The sequence below is a fragment of the Misgurnus anguillicaudatus genome, chromosome 21 (genome assembly GCF_027580225.2).
Source record: "Misgurnus anguillicaudatus chromosome 21, ASM2758022v2, whole genome shotgun sequence".
Taxonomy (NCBI): domain Eukaryota; kingdom Metazoa; phylum Chordata; class Actinopteri; order Cypriniformes; family Cobitidae; genus Misgurnus; species Misgurnus anguillicaudatus.
The window spans coordinates 32,941,843-32,958,764 of record NC_073357.2 but is presented as its reverse complement, the minus strand read 5'-3'; the positions used below and the strand labels follow the sequence as shown (position 1 = coordinate 32,958,764).

General features: G+C 38.9%; 1 protein-coding gene across 2 annotated transcripts in view; it reads left to right on the top strand.

Annotated features, from left to right (window-relative positions):
- Positions 1-16,922, top strand: part of igdcc4 (immunoglobulin superfamily, DCC subclass, member 4) — a 98,680-nt gene that overhangs the window by 55,154 nt on the left and 26,604 nt on the right. For both annotated transcript variants that reach the window (XR_008644112.2, XM_055203600.2), the window contains exons 4-10: positions 1,392-1,525; positions 4,345-4,476; positions 5,662-5,814; positions 12,736-13,146; positions 13,689-13,853; positions 14,095-14,232; positions 14,731-14,895. Coding sequence is in view for 1 of the 2 variants with exons in the window: in XM_055203600.2 (XP_055059575.2) it covers positions 1,392-1,525; positions 4,345-4,476; positions 5,662-5,814; positions 12,736-13,146; positions 13,689-13,853; positions 14,095-14,232; positions 14,731-14,895 (1,298 nt within the window). In the remaining variant the exon portion in view is untranslated. The remainder of the gene's footprint in view (positions 1-1,391; positions 1,526-4,344; positions 4,477-5,661; positions 5,815-12,735; positions 13,147-13,688; positions 13,854-14,094; positions 14,233-14,730; positions 14,896-16,922) is intronic.

Here is a 16,922-nt window from a genome sequence, read left to right as displayed (position 1 = left end):
AATGATGGAGTATTTTAAGTTGATTCTGCCATGATAAGGAAAAAACACGTCAAAACGCGGCCCCGCGTTTTTGGACCCCAGGGGGTTAACTTCTATAGTATTCTTTTTTCCTACTGTGGAAGTGAATAGGGTCCACGAACGGTTTGGTTACAAACATTTCTTAAAATATCTTCCTTTGTGTCCATCAGAACAAACAAATGTATTAGAAGTAAATGATGACAGAGTTTTAAATTTTGGGTAAACTATCTCTTTAAAATAACTTATACATACACGCACAGATAAACTTACCCGCATAGATACAGTATTGACTGCCGTCTTGTTTTCTTGCCATCAAGCTCTTTCCTCTTCTCTTTTCTGTGTTTCTTCAGTTCCCTGCTCTGTTATTTCTACAGTATTGCATGGGCCTGTTGAGTGCTGGTTTATATTCAAACGCCTGTTGCTTGACACTATAGGATGAATAGCAGATTGCTAGCTTCTATAGATTACATCAGTATGGTGGAAGACATTAAACACTCGCACCTGCTTTTGTGAAGGGACTATTAGACAGTCTGATGCAGTCTGGATTGATTTCGAAATGCCGCTGAACAGCGGGGGAGTTGTTTTCTAATCTCTCTTTTCCTCTCATTTTAAAGGAGTGCTGTTTTACTTTGTCACATTATCAACTTTGATTAGTGTGTTATTTTCTGTCTGCAAGACAAAAAAGGTCTGCGAAGTTACAAAGCTCAAAGCCTACTCCAAAGGGAGATACATTCTCGAAAAGAAAACACTACAGCAACAATCGATTTGTTCGAACTACAGTGAACTCATCAGACTCTCCTAACAAAGCTGTATGGCCTGAGACCAGAATTCAAGCAAAAGTATTTGATGAACTATAATACATGCATTCGTTTTATATCAGTATCTAATTTTTGACAAAGGTGGTGTGCATCGACTTTTGCATATGATGTCTTCATATATTTTTTATATACTGTGAACCACTGTACAATCAGTTAAAGGAAAGTATCAAAATACGGACAAACTTATTAGAAGAGAGAGATACTGTAAAGTAATAAAGAAGAGCCGTTTTATAAAAGGCGTTTAGCAAAGTGTCATACAGTATACCGGGTAATGTTGTATGTGTTTATTGTTGTGAAACGTCTCCGTTTTGGGTGCATTCTGAACAAAACCTTTCTTCCTGTGACAGCAATGTTTTTCTATTGTGAGCCTGGGTCCACCGAGTCTGTACCTTCTCAAGGTGGTTGTGAATTATTCATCTGTCTCTGTGTAGTGTGGTGTATTGTCTTTTTAGGGCCAGGTAGCTTTTGCATAGTTAATATGATTTCTTTAATTTGCTTTGAAACGTAATCATGTAATCAGTTTTACATCGATTTCTTTCTCTCTTTTTTACACAGGTACATATCTCTCCCTAACGGGGTGCTGCAGATTTTAGGAGTCACTAAGGAAGATGAAGGCATGTACCGCTGTGTGGCCTTCAACACTGCCAGCAAGCGCTTTAGCCAAGATGCATCTCTCACAGTCAGTTCAGGTAGCATAAATACCTGTAGCCATTTAACCTTAAATTCATAGACAACCTTTGTTTACTCATTTTGAGTCATACATGGCTGTAAGGTCACTGAGTGCATGCCTACTGTAGGAGAATTTATTGTGCACTTTATGAAAAGAGACACATGCAGTATTGTTCTTTTATATGATTTTGTATTTTGGTACTTTATGCATCATGCAATTATGAAAAGTGCCCCACACAAGTCTTTTAAAGGCAAAATATAGTTATATGTAAAAGTAAAGTTTGAGTGTCTGCAGTGGCACTATTGGTAGTGTGCGTGTTTATATAAGTGCCCTCTGCAGAGGTGCTTTGTGTTGCAGGCGGAATTGATTTCCTTCAGTCCTTAAGGCTGCTGGGCTGATGAAATGGAGGGGGAGGTTGGGAGGGAGTGGTGCCACGAGGAGAGATGGAGATAAAAACGGAGAGATGGAAGAGAAGAATGAGATGAGAAACAAAGACAGAAAGCTAGGGAGATAAAGAATAAAATCAAATAAAAGGGAGAGTGGGAAGACGCAGGAGACCGATCTGTAACACTGTGAAGGCAGTCATGTATTCCCTCACATACACCTCTTAAGAGACAAATATCCCTCCTGACCTTTACTCGTTTTTATTATGCTCTTGTGTTATCAGGTACAAGCCCGAATGATCGCCTGTGCATATGCTTTCTGTTGCAAACGTTCTCCTATTAAGACATTTTTTTTAATTGTTCCACATTCATTTTTTTCCTTTATTTCTTTGAACCCTTAGATTTATATACCCCATGATGATGTTTTTCTCTCTCTTTTCAAACTGCAAGCAGACTTTTTCATGAAGGAAAACACAATGGGCTAAGTTGAATTTCTTAGTATGAGAGAAAGGAGAATAGAGACAGAAATAGCCTGAGTGGGAAATATTCAAAGAGATGCATAGTACATACCCGCACTGTACAGATCGTCTCATTTTAAGTTCTTTTTGTGGACTTCAGAGGCTGCCATCTCCAACGAACGAGTACTTGCCTTCGAATTTGGACTTAGCTTATATGTGACACCGTTAGTCAAAACCCTTCTAAAGTCATTTATTGTAGTATAACCTTAAAGGCACAGTGCACCATGTTTGAAAAATGCTTTGGAAAAGGTAGTCGGGCCGACTACCAAAACACACTTGTAGCCAAACAGCAGTAAGGGGCGTGTCTACTAACCGGCATCCTTGCCTGGGTTGCGTACTGTATGTGTGCGGCGGGTCTATCAAAAGAAGGTCCAGATTCAATTGGGGTAGGGGCGTGTTTGTTTAGGTGATTTCAAATGCCAACATTGGCTTACAAAAATTGTGCACTTCGGCTTTAAAATCTTTAAAGGGGACATATAATGAAAATCTGACTTTTTTCATGTTTAAGTGCTATAATTGGGTCCCCAGTGAAAATGTGAACCTAGAAAATGTGAAAAAATCAACCCAGTAACTTAGTTTTGGTAAACCATTCTCTGCAAGTATGTGAAAAAATAGGTAATTGAAATTTGGCTCCCCTTGTGATGTCAGAAGGGGATAATACCGCCCCTTAATCTGCACTTTCCAACCACGGCACTGCAATTTAGTGCAGAGATCAGCTCATTTGCATTTTAAAGGACACACCCAAAAAACACAATTTTAACATGTTATAATAAATTATCTATATGATATTTTGAGCTAAAACTTTACATATGTACTCTGGGGTTACCAAAGATTTATTTGACTTCTAAAAAAGTCTGTCCCCTTTTATAATTTGATTTTGAGACTTTACCATGGATTTCAGATAGAAAATATAAAAAAAATGTTACTTGATAAAAATAGTAAAGTCGCCAGAACATTATTTCATAGCATGAATGTTGTGAGATGGTGATAGAAACGATAAAGTTACAGATTGCAGCTTTTAACTCTGCTTCAGTGTTTTTTTTAACTGTGGATTTTGCTGTGATAGGGTTCAGATAAGGACACCGAACATTAGAAACAAGCATAATATGCAGCCACAGAAAACAAGTTTATAAAAGTTCATAAAAGTTTATAAAAGTTCAAAAATTTGTGCAAATAATTAAGTTTTACTTACCGTTCAATCTGCAGGACACATGGAAACAGAAGACTGAAATGTTTGGGGGGGAGTGTAATTACATCTTTAAAAAATTGAGTTAACACTGGCATGATTAATTCCATTAATGTCAATTAACTCCAACTCTGAACAACAATTTACTCTAAATATGTTCAATTTAGACGTTGAATTCAACTCAGAAATGTTTAACACTTAAATTTTAACTTACTTATTTAGCTGACGCTTTTATCCAAAGCGACTTACAATTGCTATATATCTCAGAGGTCACACGCCTCTTGAGCAACTAGGGGTTAAGTGTCTTGCTCAGGGACACAATGGTGTGTCAGTCGAACTCGGGTCTCCCACACCAAAGGCGTGTGTCTTATCCACTGCGCAATAACTCTCCAATGTTTGCTGGTCTTCTACCAAATGTATAATGCATAAGGCAATTTCCATTTATTTATGACAGCTCTTACTTTCTTTAACTCTTTTAATTTCTCACTTATACCAATATCCATTCTCTCTATGTCTCTGTCTCTTAAACACTTCTCAGATCAGCTGTTTAACCTTGTACCACATAAGGGTTAATAGGCTAATAGTTTTTGGTGTCCTCTAAACCTAACCTTGACACAAACCTGTTGACAATTATTTGCATCAGTCAATCCTCACATGTTGGTTTGTGACATATTTGAGAGGACATATAAAAATGTATAACCAAACCTGTGAACACACACAATTATAATCTGTGTATGACATATTTCCATAGGTCTGTCTCAGGAGAGCGAGGTGGTGATTGTTGCTCCACCACGAAACTCTACGGTGGTCATGGGTCGGCCGGCTGTAATGGAGTGCATGGCTCAGGGTGAGCCCAAACCGTTCGTTTCGTGGATCAGACAGGGTAAGGCACAAACATATATAGCACACACACACATTATCTCCATTCTGGTTTTCATATATTTAGTGCCGTATATGAATCCTTGCTTACTGTAGCAATCAGCCAGGACTGCAGGTCTGATGGAGATGTGTCAGAGATCTAGCTTAAAGCTTAAAGGTTCCTGGCAAATCAATAAGTTGAACTTAACCTGTAAACCGAGCTTGAACCTGACCCATGAAAATTTGAAGACTAACCCGCACTTAAACTCAAAACTGTTTACTTTCTCATTGAACTTGGAGACCTGTGTGCATAGACACATAGCTGGCTATGAAGTTTTGAAACAAAGATGCCAACGTGTGTGTGCACAAAATTTGTTTAATCTAAATATTATAATAAATTTTTTAATTAATTTCAAACACAAACTCTTAAAAGATCAGAAGTAATAATAAACAAGTGACCTGTGCCCAACACAAATCTGGCCTGTTTGTCAGCAGACATTTAGTAGATTTAAACGCTCATAAAATATCCATGAACAATCATCGCTGCGCCCTTGGGTAAGTGCCTGATGACAAATGTAATGAGCGTTGCGGGTACTGTCTGAACTTTGAGTGCCTGCGATGATCTAAACAAACCACACAAATTTCAATGATTTTATATGTTTGCTTTAAAGACACGTGGGTCTGCTGCAGCAAACACCCCAATTACCCACCCACCCTGTCACTCTCTTCATTCATATTCATTAAAGACCCTATTGGTTCCTCTTTTTCCCTTAAATTGACCCACAGGCTGTATAGCAGAGAGAATTATTCTCATTAGGTTCCATAAAAAATTAACAAGATCTTGTAAATCGCGTGAAGTGTCTCTTTCTTTGTTTGCGTGCTAATGCAGCAGGTGCAGACAGTCAGTATCTAGAAATCATTAATGCACATCATAGATCACTCAGTGCTGTACTGACCTCAGCTGGTTAGTGATGTACATTGCACACCATTATACCTTGTTTAATTGCGAACATAAAAGTCTTATGGAGGCATGTGTGCTTTATCTTGATACTACGATCTGATTTGTGGTTAGTTTTCTTCCTCTTCTGTAGATATTTGCTTTAAGAAACGTCTACTTTAGATGTTGATTTCTCATTTTATTCTTGTTTTACATGAGTGTTTTTCATAATTTTGCTCTGTTTGTACACACCCACTCCTCTGGGATGTATAGATGGGAAGCCTATAGCTACAGATGTGGTTGTCTTGGCAACCAACCTAGTAATTCCTGACACCCGCAGCCACCATGCTGGAGTGTATGTGTGTCGTGCCAACAAACCCAAGACCAGAGATTTCATCTCGGCCCCTGCTGAGCTTCGAGTACTAGGTAACTGTGCGTGTGTGTGTTTGCCTTTTTATATAACAGAGCTTCCATATTCATTCAGATATGTTGTGGGAATATGTGTACACGTATTACTTCAGCACAATAATATTTCTGATTTTGAAAATGATTGGGTATTGTACATTTCATTTTTAGCTGGGTTATGACTGCAAAACCTTGTCACCCATTGTCGTGGGTAAAATCAATAAGCTTTTATGTGAAAAGAAACAGATTGTTGCTAACCTACAGAGATCAAGGAAAGGATATAGAATATGTATATGACACATAGTAACAAAGAAACCAGTGGCGGCCAGTGGCTTCTTTTTTCAAGGGCGCTCGATGCGAAGGTTGTCACAACATGTATGTAGCCCGTCGTGTGTGTTTCGTAATTTCAAAATATGTGTTCTGGGCGTCGAATGATCCTATGTGCATCACATGTCTTGTCAAAGTAAGTGCCTGCTGCAGACGCGTCTAAAGGGTTTATGATAAAAGAGACGCTTGCGTCTGCCAGATTCTCACATAATCTCATGCGTAATCAAAGTTTAGTGTTAAGTGAGTGTCTTGTGTGTATTTTGTGAACGTGAGCGTCTCTTTTATCATAAACCGTTTTGACGCGTCTGCAGCAGGCACTTATTTTGACAAAACAAGTGATGAACATGGTTCACATGACGCAACAAACACATATTTTGAAAACACAAGCAACACACATGACACTCCCAACACTTATTTTAAATTTGCGCTCCTCGTATGTTGCAATATAGAACAAATGGTTGTGTGAATCCTGTTGTGATGGTGCTGTAATAGTGTGGTATACTTTGAAGGACCTTAGAGTAGCTTTAAAGCCAGTCCAAACACAAACTGAGGATCCTGCTATTGACGGTTTCAGCAGCAACAACATAAACAAACGGGTTTTGTGGACTAAACGCTAAACTTCCGGTATACTGATAATATCAATTTTCACAGTTGTTTATTCCTGATAACAAGGATTCATATATAATTATATTGTTTATATATAATATCTAACATGTATCAACTATTACATGTATACAATGTTAGCTACAGGTCCTTGAATTTTTGCTTGGCTGCCAAACCTCTCCATGCTCGTCATCTCCCCTCGTCTTTAGTAAACCAAAACATTTTATTTTCGACAAGGTATTTGTTTTAGAGATCAGTTTAGTCAGACCAATAAATAAATACAGATGCTGCTTATCTACAGCAAGGACTGCTGTGTGATTGTTACATTACCTAATAAATTTTAATGAGTCAAGCTGATAAGGTTTATAATGTGCCACCTTGCCTTTTCAATGATCAGTGAACACTAAAAGGCCCTGCATATCTATACATCTGGTATTAAGATGCTTTTTGGTCAATTGGATCACAAGTGGATGACACTAAAAACAGATGTAAACGGGGTAAGAAACATTTTGAGCTTATCCAGTTTCGAGCACATTCAGAAGTAGTCGAAAACGCATTTGACCGGATTGCTTTTGTGGTGTAGACGCTATGTGGTTGCAAGTGTCTGAAAAGACCGCCTACACTCCTCCTATTGATCTTATGTGTGATATACGAGCACTTTTTTTCATCGGTCCTGACGTCTAGCCACATCCACAGTGTTTGGTGCAGTCTTTAGACTATTTTTGATAAAATGAAAGCTTCTGCTCTCCGCTTCTTACATTTTTGTTTCATTTTGCAAGTGTTGTGAAAGTTGAGGTAGCTTATTTTAAAGGTTCCATTCTTCCTGCGTTTTTGAAGCTTTGATTGTGTTTACAGTGCGCAATATAACATGTGTTCATGTTTCACGTGTAAAAAACGTGGTATTTTTCAATTGACTGTATACGGCTGTTTTCACTGTCCTCATAATGGGCTGATGTCTTCCTTGTTCTAAGTCCCTCCTTCAGAAATGCGTATCGAGTTCTGATTGTGTAGTTTGTTTAGTGTGCTGTGATTCGATAGCAGCTTAGTTTGCCGTTAGCTTAGCTGGCGACTGATGTATTCCTGTGGGCGGAGTTTAGTCAAAAAACTGTTTTACTGACATCATTAATGCAGGAAGTAGAGGGCTGTAGTAGTCCAAACCAGCCGTTTGCTGTAGGCTTTGAAAGGCAAATTCTGTTAAAGAAAATATATCGCCTGGCAGTAAACTTTGAGCTTAATCATTTTACATGTATTATTTTTGCTATTATAGCAACATTACACACTAACTAGGGTTTAAAAAATGGGATCCGGAAGAACGTGACCTTTAAAACCTGATGTCCGACCCGAGACCCTAGCAGGTTCATGGCCTAAAAGTTTCACATGTACCCCGGACACGGGTCGGGTATAATAATAGCGGCATTTTGTCTCGGATCATTTCAAAAATGAATGTGTCTTTGCCCATTAGACCCAAGACACAAACTATCTCTCGTGTGTGCATCGAGTCCTTTTCTAGCCCCCTCCTTTGTTTGCCAGGAGGCTTGCGACATCAGGTTAGTTTTTGTGGGGCCAGACCTGTCAATCAATTTTGAATGCACATTTTAGCGGTTACCTTGGTGTCATTGGCTTCTTTTTGCCTGATTGCTGCATTTGAGTTAGCAGACTGCACACGTCAGTGCCGTTTACATTCGGGTCTAATCAGGTTAAAAAAATTGCTACTGGGTCGGGTTCGACTCGGGTCTAATTTTCTCTGGTTTGTCTCTGCCCTGATCTTTCTTTTAAAAAAAATTATATATGCATGTCGGGTTCGGGTATAAAGTTATTTGGTTCATTTCGGGTCAGGTACATTACTTTACTACACTTTACTATTTCCCCCCTTCTGACAATTTTTGCTATGTCCTGATTATCTTGATGGTTCTACAGATTATCTTTTTAGATTTTTCCTTGGTGTAAGGTGTGTTAAAGGGGGGGTTAATGGTATTTCAAGCATTCTGACTTATTAACACAGTTATAGAGTTGTTTCCTCATGCTAAACGTAGGCAAAGTGTCAAAACAGCAGTTGGACGTGTTACAGAGTATTTCTGTGCCGAATGCACTTCGCCAGGGTTCGTACAAGTTTCGGCAATTTTTTTTCGATTACAGTTCTAATTGACGTTTCAGGGGTTTTCGATACGTATCACTTCTTTATATGGGCTTCCACCGGAAAACTTCCACCGGAAAACTTCCCCCGGAAAACCCCGCCCACCCATCAATCAGCGGGAGACGCTAGAGCTGCTAACAGCTTATCATGCCACTCAGCTTTGTTTAATTTCAAAAGTCAACAATTGCACGAAAGAAGAAGTGTGTTTTTGGATGTAAGGAGAAGACATCCAGTTTTATGGAAACAATGGATATAGTTTATTATCCGGGGTAGCAGCGGAGTTTTGCGTGTGTGTTTGATGCAGTGGATTTTCCCAACCGGGTCATGACGAGTTGCACGCGGTAAGTAAGACTTCTGTCTTATGTTGGAAATAGTCGCGTGCATATTATATAAATGACACGAGCATGTAGTGAATCATAAGTTATAAGTGTTGTATAGTGTTGCATGACTCGTACTCGCTCCTCCTGCGAAAGTAACTCCTCCTTCTTCATTTTTTCGTACGTTATCGGAAAGATTCTGTAAAGCTGATCTTTCTTTTATAAATCTGATTAAACTAAAGACTCTTCAGAGATATAAAGGATGTCATACTACTCTATAGGTACTCCAGATTAACATCAGAAATGCAGAAACAGCATGTGTTACGTTAGCTTTAAGAGTGTCCGATCGCCCCGATCGCGAATCGTAAATATTAAACAAACGAAACAATAACCAATCAGAAAGCGAGATGATGGAGGATGGAAGCAGTCATGGCGCAGCAAAAGTGAAGTTGATGCAAAGTGAACTGTACAGACTATGTTACCGCTGTCTCCACGACTTCACCCAAACACTTAACTTTTTTTATGTGATAATCATTCTGAACGCTATAATTAAAATTTCTTACTGCATATCATCCGCCATGCTTATTCTGAAGTCTCGCGAGATTTTGCGAGATTTCCTGTCGAGACTCTGGTTGAAAATCTGTTTGTGTGTGGTGTGCTGTCTTTGCCACATCATGGCACACCACACACTATAGGAGCAAAATGGTTAAATCTAGGATTTTATCCTCATGCGGTCTATCACATTTTAAAAATCTTTTAAGATGTAAAAAATCTTTTGTTGTGTACCCAGCATAAGAAGACTTTTACTAAAAATACGAACAGCGATACTCTCTCATACAGTAATATTAGTGTGCATCAACTTAAATCTGTCATTTCTCCCACATACACCATACCCTCGAAGTAATCAGGACAGAAGCGGTCAAAAATGGACTAAAGAGACGGATTAAAAACGCGGATATGTGTCTCTCTCGCACACTTGTGTTCTGATCGACCAAAAACGCATCTTAATAGCAGGTATAAACAAGATGTAAGACATGACATCTTTTTTGTAGTGCTGGTACAGATGGTAGAATAGCAGATGGTTGGCTTCAGCAGCTCAAAACTATCTTCAGTTTAGTTTATTCACTACACATAAGTAGAGTGCATACAGTAAAATATGTTGCCAGATCAGCGATGATTTAAGGCTGGTGTGCTAATAGTGCTCAAGGGCATCTTGGGAATAAATTTCATTAAGTACCAAGATATTTTAGCTTAAAATCTGCTCCTGCCAGGTAGCTGAAACATAAACCAGACCTGCCAACCTTTACGCATTTTGCGTAACAGATACGCATTTAGACATCAAACTACGCTGCTACGATTTGTCACTTCAAAATACGCGAAAAGCCTTTGGTGGCTTTGAGTTAAACTGTCTGTGCATTTGCGCACTAGGCAACTCGTCTATCTCTGTAACCGCATTGGGCAGCAACCTGTTGGTAAAAGACGACGTCGACCAATCATAGCGCTAGTTTTAAACTCTTCAAAGCGGAGAGCGGGGAGCCATCGAAGCGAATAACGAAAATAACGAAATTGTTTTTCATCCCAGTCCATCTTCATACTGTGACTTGTTTTACAAGGGAGGATGGTTCTAAACACAGTTTTTAAAGGTAAATGGGCAGGGTATGGGAATTGTGAATTGGATCCATTGTAATAAGCCTGCCAACCAGGGGCGTCTAGACGCCTTTTACTGTTGTACGTGCCCCAGTGTAAATCTGTTGTACCCAGTGTCCTATGTTGTGCCTCAAGTTTAAGTTTTTACTTTATTTGCCAGTATATTCATTTACATTGTTAATCGCGCCAAAAAAACTGAGCTATATGAACCGTAATTCACGCTTGTAAACACGTTGCAGTCCCACAAGACAAACTGGCGCGAGCACGCAAAAATCGATGTCCGCGAGCGGAGCCTCTGTGTTTACTTTTTGTAGCACTCTGCCGCCGCTCACTCAGAAGAGCATGTGAGGCACGCGAGAAAACATGACAAAACAAAAGTACGCTTCTGAATTTAAATCAATCTTATTCTTACTCGATTGTTACTGGCTCATGTCGATGTACATCAGATTTTTTTGTGCAGAGCAGGGAAATAGAAGCAGAAAGTATAGATGATGAGGGAGGTAAAACGAACTATATGCTCAGCCAGTCAAAACCAAGTATAGAGGTTTGCATTATTGCTGAGAAAATCAATGTTTGTGTACTGTTCTGTATTGTCAGATATGACATTACTGTTTAGTTCACTAGATCTACTTTAGGACACTACATAAACAGTTGGCATCACTGCTGAAAAAAAAGCAGTATACCAGCAAGACCAGCATATGTTGTGTTTTGTTGCTGGTTTGCTGGTGACCAGCATAGACCAGCTTAATTCTCATGATGATTTGGGGCTGGTTTGGTGGTCATCATCAGCATACATACCAGCACCACCAAGACCATGTTGTGTTTTGGTGCTGTATGCTGGTGACCACCAGCTAAACCAGCAGGGGAATCATGCTGGGTTATGCTGTTTTTTCAGCAGGTTTAAACACTATGCTGATAACATACACAAAAGGATCATCCACATATGTTTTTTATTGTAGTAGCAGCTAAGTAATGTTATTGTAAATTTGTGTAAAAGACTCATTATCATCATTACTGTAGAATGAACATTTGCTAACATGGCATTTATGCATTAAAATTTTTAATACTGTTCATGTTAGGTATGTTAAAGAAAAAGTAGTGGTAGGCCTGCTGTGCCCCATTAGAGGTTCATGTCAACGTGCCTGCTGGAATATAAAGCAAGGACATAGCATGCTATTTGTTGATTCTTTGTTATTTATAATGTCCCATGTATTTAAGACATATGCCATAAGCATATTGTTTAATAGGCATATTTTTGGAGGTTGCCTTTTCATTAACCTGATAACCTGCGCGAGGGCGTGGAAGAGTTCTTCATAGCCTACTTGTATGTTGAAAGACTAGATATGGTGGTGAGTGGGAACAATTTGCTTAGTAATAAGTTGTAGTAATAAGTCATAAGTAAGCATGTGAACTCAATCACTACTGATCAGCAAATGTGCCTGACCTCGCGCCGCACCGCTGCGGTAAGTTGCTACTCAAAAAAAATTTCCAAGGTTGGCAGGTCTGCATAAACAAACATTTTAACAAGAAACAAGTAAATGAAAGACAATGATGTTCTGTGTGGAGGTACAATATTACAATAAATTGCTACATGCTTTTACTATATTACTTGCTAGATAGCAGATAACAGTCTACAGTATGTTTGCAAATAAAACTTTACGGTGTCCTACATATTTAAGCCTCACATATTAGTTTTATATGTAACAATAGAACTATCCAATATATAATGTATCATTTTGGCCAGTAGGAACTCAGTAATACTTGAGTTGATTATGCATAATGCCACTGAGATATAATCTAAACCATTTATCACTGTCATTTTTTAGCTTAGGATCAAATTTCTCTCTTAGTTTATCTTGATATGGCTTTATTGGCATGACTGTAAGCAATATTCTCTTCTGTTTATTTCACCAGCTCCACCGGTCATCCTTCAGCCTCCAGAGGCAGTGTCTCTATCTCGTGGGAATACGGCTCGCTTTGTGTGTAACAGTTCTGGTGACCCTCCCCCTGCCCTGCGCTGGTTAAAGAATGGAGAACCGGTCCAGTCCAATGCCCGAGTTAAGACTCAGAACCCTGGAGTTCTGCTTATTAACCAGCTGCGGCTGGATGATGCAGGCTACTACCAGTGCATTGCTGCCAACAGCCTGGGCACGGCATGCGCCACTGCCAAGCTCTCCGTCATTGTGAGAGAGGGGTTGCCCAGCCCCCCACGTCACGTGTTGGCCACACCCCACTCAAGCACATCTGCACTGCTCACCTGGGAACCACCTGAACACAACAGTGACCAGATTATTGGCTTCTCTGTGCACTATCAGCGCACGGCAGGTGAGAGCGTATTTCATAGCGCTTTTGCGTTTTTGATACATCTGCTTTCCTGTATTTTTACTGGTAGAGCATTGAGTTAGCAGCGAAAGCAGTTAGCAGCGAAAAGGTCATTAATTTGGGTCAGGGCACACAATAATGACATATGCACTATGAATTGCTTTGGATAAATGTCTGACAAATGCACAAATGTTAATTTGGTGTTTTATAATAATTCCTCAAACTTTCTTTAAGCTCTTTCCCCCTTTTTTACTGAGTCTGAATAGTCGGCTATCAGTAATACTTCCAAACAGTATAAACAAACTTTTCATTCAGCCTTATAATAACTAATATATAGCGATCAACATTATAAGATAATGATATGTATAGCTCTAGCTGATTTACATATTGTTGTGCATAAATATGCATGTTAAATGTTCCTATGCCCTGGCAAAGTAGTGCCAGTAAAGCTGTTTAAATCTTGGATTTGTAGCCCAACATTGACAACCTTCAATGTGACAACTAGCCCCGGTCTCTCTTATATGTATTTGTGTATTTGAGTACAGGCTTGGACAACATGGAGTATCAGTTTGCAGTGAATAATGACACGACAGAGATGCATGTAAAGGAACTGCTCCCTCACACGGCCTACACCTTTTATGTAGTAGCCTATTCGCCAATGGGGGCCAGCCGTCCGTCACAGACCGTTACCGTAGAGATGCTAGAGGATGGTAAGTATTAAGTAACAGCAAAGCGCACTTGTATTTTATATTAAAAGAGGGTATGCATTACTTTTATATGTGTGGGGGCAGCAAGCATGCTAATGCTGTTGTATCAGTGCATTTTAATTAAAGCATGTACTGTACATATCATTTCTTTGTCAACCTTAAAAAAATTATAATGCTATTTTAAGCCACTCAAGCAAACAGAATGTAATTTCCTGTAAATGTCTATATTCTCTCCATCCCGCAGTGCCCAGTGCCTCCCCCCAGTTATCTCTGCTGAGCACCTCTTCCACTGATATCAGAGCCATGTGGCTGCCCCTTTCCTCTCAGCAGAGTCGTGGAGCCATCACACGCTATCGCATTGACTACAGGGCATTGGAGCAGGGTGAGACAGCCCCACCTGCTGACCCTCATGATCTTAAGATCTCTAGTCTAAGGGGTTTATGTGAAACTGATTGGGTGAACGTGTTAATCCTTCTCAGACATACAAGTGATGTGCAAAAAGGGTTTTGCCTCGAGCATTAATGTGTACTTAAGTTTGTGTGTTAATCGATGAATGCATGTCTGTTGCGAAGTTCACATTTGTTTGTCGTTATCTGTTGGCACTGGCAGGTTTGTCTGAGGGATTTCGATCTGAATGACATGCCTGATTGCTTCTGCTCTATTAGAGCTCTGAATGTTTAATGAACAGAATTAAAAGTGGAACAAAAGCCTGATTCGCTCTGATGGGTTGTGACGCACACACACAGAGAGAGAGATAGAGAAAGAGAATCAAACTCAATTTAGATTCGCATTGTTCATATTTATCAGCCAACTGCAGTGATTTCAACTGGCATGTATGTTTTGTTTGATATGTGTGTTTGCATACATGTTCGTCCCACAGCGGATCACATATACTCTGTGGAAGTGGGTGGCAATGAGACACAGGTAACTCTGAGGGACCTAAAACCAAATCAAACTTACCAGCTGCGGATAGCCGCAGGAACACGTGCCGGGTTCAGTCAGCCTTCTGAGTGGGCCACACACCACACACCAAACCTTACTCAGGGTGAGTAAAAACATATAGACTAAAAAAACAACTTGTAAAACTTACTTTAAAAAAATCCTTGTAACAATTTGCACACACTTTTTTAAGTAAAACTTACTGCTTTTTTAAGTACAACTTACCTACTAAAATCAAATAAATTCTACTTAATAATGCATGAAAAACATTTGTTAAATAATTAAGTAAATGTCACTTAATTATTTTTATTTTAGAAGTTAGATTTATTTTAATCGTTTAGGTAAAGTCTATTACTTTTTTTGAATATTGAAGCATTGCTGTCCTAAATTATATATAATAAATCTTATTTACTGTTGTATGGTAGATTGTATTTACTGTTTGTTATTTTCTTTAACACAGTTCTACGGACTTACTATGGAGTTACTCTTAGGGCCCTATTTGAACGATCTAAGCGCATTGTCTAAAGCGCACGGCGCACTGTCTAAATGGGCGTGTCCGATGCCACTTTTGCTAATTTAACGACGGGAAAAATGGTTTGTGCGACGGTCGAAAAGGGTTGTTCATATTTTCCTAATGAGGAATGGGTGTGTTTTGGGCATAACGTGCAATAAATCAATGAGAGTCTTATCTCTCATCCCCTTTTAAAGCCAGTTGCGCTGGCGCTATATCTAATCCCTATTTAGATGATGGACTTTGTAAACATAGTCACATAAACGTCGCACACCTGTGTGCGATAGGTGCGTGGGAGAGCTGGACTCGAAAGTCCAAATATTGACAAATAGAAAAAGAAAGGTCCCGCACACTATCCACTTGCAAAAATAGAAATTACTTTATTGCTGCAACGTTTTGATCTCTCGATCTTCTTCAGGCATCAAAAATATATACATCACTTCCGTGTATTTAAATAGTTATCCTGACCAATCACATTGTCAAGGTCAAAGATAAACCAATCACAATGAGCAATAAAAAACATCATCATAAACTCGTCACAACCAATCACAGTGAATGGTAAAAATACATCATCATAAACTCATCACATTACAATAAATAATGGAGCTCATCCTAATAGACTCATCATATCACAATGAATAGTAGAATATATTCTTAAACTCATCATATCACAATAGATAGTAGAACACATCCTCAAAAAATAAATGAATGAAGGAACACATCATTATCCAGTCACCATCATAATGGGTAATATTTTCTCATACATTTTAGAGAAATATAAGATTATAACATTACATTATAGATTGCCTCATCATTGTCCCGAAAGGAGATAACGTATTTTAAGTGAAAATCCAAAAAAGCTCTCGTCTCTGTAGGAGCAATTCAATGTTTCCGCCTCTAGGTGGCATTCTGACTACCTCTATCCCGCAAAACCGTAAGGTTGACACATCATGATTATGAGATAAAAAGTGTGGCGCCACTGAAAAAATTCATGATTAAGTCTGTGATCACTTGTGTCTCTACACATGTTGTGTATTTGATTCGTTGTCCTTGTGGACTGGGGTATGTTGGAAAAACGTCACGTCAACTAAAGCAAAGAGTGAACATAAGAGCACCATCAGGAGAAAAGATTTAAATTATCCAGTGGCGGCACACTTTTTATCTCATAATCATGATGTGTCAACCTTACGGTTTTGCGGGATAGAGGTAGTCAGAATGCCAGAATATAGGCGCATAATTTACTGCGCTCTTTAAATAACAAAAAACATATTGCGCCATTGACTTTAGACTTTAGACCAGGTTTTTGTTGGTCAATGCACTGAAAAAAAGGATTCATTGAATTTAATCAATTTTTTTAAGGTAAGTGGTTGCAATCAATTTATTTAAGCTACATTTAAACAAAATTTTTATATTTTATTTTACGTTACTAATTTTTTTTGTTTAAATGTAGCTTAAATAAATTGATTGCAACCACTTACCTTAAAAAAATTGATTAAATTCAATGAACCATTTTTTTCAGTGTGGCGTAGTCTATTTTAGTTGCCTCAAAATAGCAATGCGCCAACAATGTGCCTGAACACACTACGTTTTCAGACCAGAACGCCCGTGGGCGCAAATACATT